Genomic DNA, 7132 nt, shown 5'->3' with positions numbered 1-7132 from the left:
AATCTTATAAATCAAATAAAGCTTCTAATAAGCGTATATATATAATTATTAAATGTTTAAACATATTAAACAAATTTAAATAATTAAAACTTATGACTGTTTGCATTTTATGCTCATATCTATGTTCGTAAAGCCCATATTTAAAAAAATAAAACTATTCAACCTTTATCAAGAATTTTTATCTAAGGTATCCTTTATTTATCAAAAAAATACATCAAAATGTTGTCGTTTCAAATCAATTTATATTGTATTGCTATAAATCCAAGGTATGAAGTGTGCAATGTCCGTAAAATGGTAAATGAAAGGGTCTAGGGCACTAGTTAGTAATTGATTTGTTGCCAGTAGACCCACCAGAGCACATTTATTATTGAGACACATTGAAACAGAGGCTCCAGAATAAAGAGTTTCAATATATGTACTATGTTTTGTACAAAATACACCTGGGTAAGAACATCGACCCTCAATACTATCATAAATCGTCACGCCACCACTTTTTAATAAATAGTCCATATTATAACCCTTAATCCCGCTCACTATGTACACATATTAAGGAAAAGAGTGATATATTTATTTTTACCTTATTTCAGGAAAAAAGTTACCTGTTCCTGTTGCTCCAAATTTTATTTTTGATTTGTCTACATTCAAACATATTGGAAGAACCAAATCAGAAAAGATGAATTTGCTTTCAGTCTTTACTAAGGCAATGTCATTTCTTATACTCAAATCATTATAATCTTCATGTTTCGTTATTTTTTCAATGTTTAAAATCTGTACATGTTCCAAAGATTTCATATCTTTATTCCCAACTTTTACCTAATAAGGATTAAGAATGTACATAAAAATAGATCAAAGAATGAGATTTTTCCATAATGAAGAAAAAACAGACTAAGTTACTTACTTCTAAATGATTTATATCTGGTGTTTTTAATTTATCGATACCGATATGAGTAGTTAAAACCCACTGTTCACTGATAATTACCCCACTGCAAAAAAAATCACTATGACTATTTTTTCTCTTTATAAGGGCATGCCATGGAATATCTGAGTCAGTAGCATATCTATTGACACCATCATTACACGACCTCGTAACAGAATTTGAAACACCGCAAGCTAAATAAAGAAGACAAATTAAAGTGCAATATGAAATATTGTCAAATTCTTACTAAAACAGCTTTGTGGGCAATAACCCCAGTATCCATGAGTATAAGGCATATAAGTTGCACACCATGGCCTTTTCCAATTAAAATCCGTTGTACAAATATCATAGGTCTTGTAGTTATATATGAATGGCAATACACAAGTATAGCCATCTTCCGTTATGCACTTCTCTGTAAAATGAATATCCTTGAACACTCTGAATGGACTATATGGAAATACTTACTTGACCAAGCAATGGATATGAAGAAAATAAATAAAAAAGTTGTTTCGAAAAAGAATTTCATTTTATGACACTCTTTGCTGAAGGCTTAAAAGTTAAATGTTTTTCAACTTACTAGATCTATCATTTCTAAGGGATATGGATATTCAAGTATGGGCAGTTAAACAATTGTTTCTAAAAATATTCAAGTATGGGCAGTTAAACAATTGTTTCTAAAAATATTCAAGTATGAGCAGTTAAACAATTGTTTCTAAAAAATAAGTATCTATAGGCTAGGAAGTGACAAAAAAAATTTACTCATTTTTAGACTGTTGTACATTGTTGGTACCTATACCTGTTTATTAGGGTGACAATAAATCCTTTTTTTTTTAAAGGTTTGAAATATGTTTAAAGATTGAAAATTTATATTTTTAAAGAAAAGAAAAAAATAGATTAGGTGTTGTTTCACCATAAGTCATCTGCCTGCTTTATTATGATTTTTGAGGGTATATTGAAAGTATTTATTAGCAAAATGGTTAATGAAGATACATTAAGTATAATTGACTTAGACGTTTTTTATCCGTTACAGTAGATTTGAAAACGTCACACTCCATGAAATTGTAATTCATTATGAACCATATTCTCAGAATAATAACTAATGAAAAGACAAAGTAGAGAATTCGAAATATATTTGAGGTTCCAAGTTTAAAAAAGAAGGCTTTAATTAAATATAATCTACATAATAAAAAATATACCATCATACATTTATGTTAAATATAAAAAATTAAACAATTGGAATCATATAACTAATAACAATAAATTATATATACAGAATATTGAAATAATAGATTGATCCAAATAATATTTTCTTGTTCTGACACCGGAATCCAGTTAAATATGTCATAACTTTAGGCTGCAAAACACAAGCGAGACGTGGAGTTTAATCAAAAAGATAATCACCCCTCTTTTTCATGTGGAAGTTGCTATATACAATTGTGCGCAGGATAGATATATCTATACCGATGAAATCTAACTAAATATTAATAATAAAGTAAATTGTCTAATTATAAAATTAGACAATAAATATACTAATAAAAAAAATGTTACAAATAAATCCATCTTACGGATTTAGAGCAAAAGATAATAATGTAGTAATATCCGGCGATATTATTCTTTATTAAGAGCATCAAAAAAGATATTTTCCCCGTTATTTATTCTTATATAACAACATACTATCATCATGAAGGATATACACAATTGCTAATTATAATGCTACACCCAATGTAACTAGCCCCGTTGTTGTGACCATTTAAGCAGTTTTTTTTACTTTTTAAGAGTTTTCTGAACACCATTTCTTGGAGCCTATCAACTATAGCTAAGCCTTAAGTGATAAAAAAAGTAATATTTATTGACTATGTAATATGGGAAAACCTAATTGTCATACTCAAGTCTTTAAGTGAAGAAACTAGTCTCAGACAAACTAGTTGTAAACCATCCAAAGCTACTACCCCCATTGTTGTGACCATTTAAGCAGTTATTTTTGCTATTTAATGAGTTGTGTATCATAATTCTTTATATGTTTAGCTAAAATATAATCATATTTTAGGGTTAGATTTAAAAAAAAAATGAATACTTACTGTTAAATAGTACAAAATTCAGAGTTCCATTTCGATATTCGTAAATACTTTTTACTGATAACTTGATCGTCATTTGGTGTGGATGACTCAAAACATTTTTATATGTATTTCTATAAATGACATCAGTACCAACATCCTCCATTAATTTAATAATGGTTCCTCGGGAAGGGATAGGTTTACCCGTGTATTTCTCCATAAATTTTTTGACCGTAGATGATTAACAATCTAGGGTTGCCCAATCTAATCTTAGGGAGAACCACTTTACGTCAATGAATACTTTTAATTTAATTATCACATTTATAACGTTTAAAATAATAATGAAAATGACAATGAAGAGTAACAGCTGAAAAAATCTAGATGTCCTTGCCAAAAACAAGATACTTTATCTTGGACAAAATATTCTTTAAATTGTCAGGGTTACCACGTTAATTTTTTTTTTTTTTAATATACCGGTGGATAGCATATTGAACATCTATGATTGTGATCCCAATCTAATGGAATTTCATGACAGTTGAACTACTCTCCCCTAAAACGTTTTGTTTATTTTCATTTTTTTACATAAAACGCTTATAACTTTTAAACTTTGCAAATAAAGTTGCTATGTGAGGATAGCTTCGCCACAAACTATTATGAAGGTTATCATAAATGAAACGATGAAAACTCACGAAAAATACTGACCATTTTTTAAAATTAACAAAATATTTGAAATTGTATTTTGAGTTTTGGATAGAATAAAAGAGGTTAAATATAGAAGGCATCAAACATCTTAATTAATCAATACTTGTTTATAGGTACATATAATTTATTTTTCGCTTCATCATAATTAATTATTAATAATAATCACAGTAATTTATAATATTAAAAAAATATTGAACATGTCTTCGAAAAGTTACATTGGTGTCTATGTATATCAATTGATTTTTTTTCCAAAATAACCGCATAATTAACTTCATAAGCTAAAATAGCTGTTGTAAAAATGACAACTTTACTTCTATAAAATAAAATGCAATAAAAATTTAATTGTTTAATTAACAAAATAAGGAATGTAAACTAGATTCAAATCATTTGTAAGAGATCATGGTAGGGTGTTTTTGGATGAGCCACTTCTTTGAAAGCTAATATAAATTTCTCCCTTTGGGTTTCTTCTTGTAAATGGGAGTAAAATTCTTTAGCTACCAGGCAAAATAACTTTTTATCTTCAGAGCTAAAGCTCCCTAATCGAGTTTGAAGATGAGGAAAAAGAGCTTGAAGCCAATAATCAGATTGAATGAACGGAGATGATGAATCCTGAGACTCCTCTTGAATTGAACTATTGAGTAACGGAGGAACACATAAAAAAAAACAAGACAAACACCAAGCAGAATGACTAAAAATAGAAATTAGTTATAAAAATATTATAAGGATTATTTTCAAATAATAATGGATCATACCTTATAGGACTACGCTTCACAAAGGTGGGCAATATAGTCAAGACCCAGTCTTGTAGCATGTTTGAATGTTCTTGACTAGCCTCTTTAAAGACTGAGAACATTACACCAGCCAATAAAGTCTGATGAGGTTGTCCTGGACTAATAAATTCCGTAATTACTCTGTTTATAATGTCTGCCGCAGGAAAGAAATCAACGAGAACACAAGGAAGAATTTGACACAAAAAGTGAGCTTCCTTAGGTCCAGATCGACGAATACAATCAAAGAGAATTGACATTTGTTCCATGGCATGCATAAGTCTCTCAGGAGTTGAAGGCCCGTGCCCATCATCACTCTTTGCATTCATTGCAGGACTTCCACTCCCGTACATAGTGGACAAAAATAGTTGTATTGAGGGGATAACAAGAACAGGATTTGATTCAGTAAGAAGATCTGTTGTTAGCTTCACAACTTGGTCCATGGCTCGAATGCCAGAACCAGGATATCTTTTCGTTAGCTTCCCTGCTAAAATAAGTCTTTCAAATCCAGAAAGAATAATCAAATAAATTTTGGTGGATGTATTTGTCTTTCCAGGGGTGCAGAGTGCCAGCTGAAGCACATTTGTGGTCCAAGGAACGTCATTGGCCATTTCTTCATAATTTTCTAAAATGTAAAATGTTAAACTCCAGCACAGAGCTGCGTGATAATCATGACATGGGTTGGTAAGATAGGGTAGACTATTCTCAAGATACTCAATCGAATTTCGCACCATAAAGCTAAACAAATGATAATTGTTATCATTCAATAAATCTTTTCGCTGAAGTATATAAAGAACTCCTTGTAAAGAAGAGAATCGAGACGGCAAATAGGGACTATTATAACCAGACTCAAGCAGTCTTTTAAACTTATCCTCGGATAGTAATGCTTCTGCATCATTATCCGAGTTCAACAGAATAGAAACACCCAATACAGAGATAGCTTTACAAATTCCGAGTCGAAGTAAAGATACTATAATTTCATCTTCCATTGGATGAACTTTTAAAATTTCGCAGAAGTAAAGATACATCCATTGAAATGAGTTTTTTGCAGTAAATATATCTGATAAAGCAACAATACTTCTAACAGCTTCAGTTAATAGAACGAGAGGAGTTTCACCAGGATTTTTAAACCAAGAAGAATACAAGTCAAATAAAAAATGCAGACAGGAGTCCATATCAAGTCCTGAATTGGCAAGGGCCTCTTCTCTTTGAAGAAAACAAATTGGAAGTGACTGATCATTAGCATTATTTTCAAACGCTTTGCCTTCATAATATTTAATTGTAGCTAAAATATAATTCGAGCTAACTTGTCCACACCCATAGCTCCTATTCAGATCATATATGTCTTCCAAATTTATCGAACTATTGATGGGTAATGCAGATGCTGATCTAAAGTCTTTTAATAATTTATTCATTTTATCTTGAAGTGCAATCAGAGCTTTTCCTTGAGACGTCGAAATAAATTCCGAGGAAACATGGCGACTGTGTCTTAACAATCCTGATGTATTAGTTAATCCGAGATTCGGTATACACAATGTTTTTAATAGCAAATTTGTGGCCGTCCGCACGACTAAGGCAGAGCAGTGGTTTAAGAAATGAATATCGTTTTCAGACAATTCATCTTGCATGACACTAAATATACCTAGGAGACTCATCCATGTTTCTTCAAACTGAAGACGATCACTCCATCCAATGGCATTTACTCTGATTGTATATTCTCGTAATATATCTATCTCTTGCAAATGATCCAATGATAAAAGTGGAAATTTCATCTCATTAGGACCGAAAGGAACCCCATCTGACCATCCAAGTTTCCATACTTCTATTGGAACACTAACATACGAAATAAAATGAGGTAGCCTTGCAAGACCTAGAATTATATTCGATATTGGTTTCTTCAAATATTTATTCTTCCACAGTTTCTCTTCATCTTCCTTCAAATACAAAGCAAAGAGACGATTGATTTTTAAAGCAGCTAATACAATACTATTTTTGGGACTATTGTCTTTTAAAATATCCTTGTAGCGACTACATGTTGGTATTTTTGATACAGCAATATCTTCGTCCCCACGAAGGACAGAGAAAACAGCATGAACAGCTAGTGATCCTTCTTCCATTGTAATTTTTGAACTTATACGTGGATTTTTTAAGACATAATCCAGCGCCTTGAATACTATTTCGTGCAGTTCTTCTTTCCCTTTAACTCCACTTTCAGTACAATAAAAGAAAAGCCATTTTGCAAACTCAAGGGCTAAAATTAACGGAATTCGCTTCAAGTAAACGATATCATCTTCGTAATTTAAAATCTCTGGAGGAATCAAAGAAAATATAGAAAGAGATTTTGTGAGGATGTCTCTAAAAATTTTACAAGAAAAATTGGAATCCATTTTTTCCTTATATCGAGACTCCAAAACTGATGGATTCCAGTCTCGTGGGCCGTAAACAATAGGTGTTTGAGTCAGATATTTATCAGCAAACTTTTTCAAATGATATTGAAAAAATTGCGTTTTACACGTTTTTAGCAGTAAAGCGGAAGTAGAAGAATCTCTAAAGAGCCATTCAAATATTGATATGTTGAAGTCTGCTGAGGAAATTACAGATGAAATGTCCTCTTCTGAATTCAAGCAATCCAACATTCGAGCACATTGCTCAGTATTTTGAGAAAATTGACTATCTCTGACAGAACATTTATT

The 7132-nt window shown here is 31.1% G+C and overlaps 2 protein-coding genes across 2 annotated transcripts; both read right to left on the bottom strand.

Moving 5' to 3' along the window:
* On the bottom strand, window positions 1-3329 carry LOC121116288 (chymotrypsinogen B2). Its single transcript, XM_040710531.2, has 7 exons — window positions 2995-3329; window positions 2802-2941; window positions 1382-2738; window positions 1164-1328; window positions 899-1110; window positions 600-813; window positions 1-533 (listed from the first exon to the last, which is right to left on the bottom strand). The coding sequence occupies exons 3-7, from the start codon at window positions 1440-1442 to the stop codon at window positions 241-243; spliced, it is 945 nt and encodes a 314-aa protein (XP_040566465.1). The 5' UTR covers window positions 1443-2738; window positions 2802-2941; window positions 2995-3329; the 3' UTR covers window positions 1-240.
* Window positions 3330-3775: 446 nt separating this feature from the next.
* Window positions 3776-7124, bottom strand: LOC139907451 (huntingtin-like). Its single transcript, XM_071893878.1, has 2 exons — window positions 4425-7124; window positions 3776-4360 (listed from the first exon to the last, which is right to left on the bottom strand). Exons 1-2 carry the CDS (start codon window positions 7073-7075, stop codon window positions 4051-4053), a joined length of 2961 nt encoding a protein of 986 aa, XP_071749979.1. The 5' UTR covers window positions 7076-7124; the 3' UTR covers window positions 3776-4050.
* Window positions 7125-7132: the final 8 nt, after the last annotated feature.

This window comes from Lepeophtheirus salmonis, unplaced genomic scaffold, assembly GCF_016086655.4.
Source record: "Lepeophtheirus salmonis unplaced genomic scaffold, UVic_Lsal_1.4 unplaced_contig_122_pilon___fragment_2___debris, whole genome shotgun sequence".
Taxonomy (NCBI): Eukaryota; Metazoa; Arthropoda; class Copepoda; order Siphonostomatoida; family Caligidae; genus Lepeophtheirus; species Lepeophtheirus salmonis.
The sequence above is the reverse complement of the archived record's forward strand: the minus strand, read 5'-3'. Positions and strand labels throughout refer to the sequence as shown.

Excerpts from the sequence above, each read along its gene's own strand:
- LOC121116288 (XM_040710531.2), bottom strand. The coding sequence starts at position 1,442 with ATGAAATTCTTTTTCGAAACAACTTTTTTATTTATTTTCTTCATATCC. Across the intron at positions 814-898 it reads CAGATATAAATCATTTAGAA|GTAAAAGTTGGGAATAAAGA; the intron begins GTAAGTAACTTA and ends AATCCTTATTAG. Across the intron at positions 534-599 it reads ATTTGGAGCAACAGGAACAG|TGAGCGGGATTAAGGGTTAT; the intron begins GTAACTTTTTTC and ends ATGTGTACATAG.
- LOC139907451 (XM_071893878.1), bottom strand. The coding sequence starts at position 7,075 with ATGTTGGATTGCTTGAATTCAGAAGAGGACATTTCATCTGTAATTTCC. Across the intron at positions 4,361-4,424 it reads GTGAAGCGTAGTCCTATAAG|TCATTCTGCTTGGTGTTTGT; the intron begins GTATGATCCATT and ends TTCTATTTTTAG.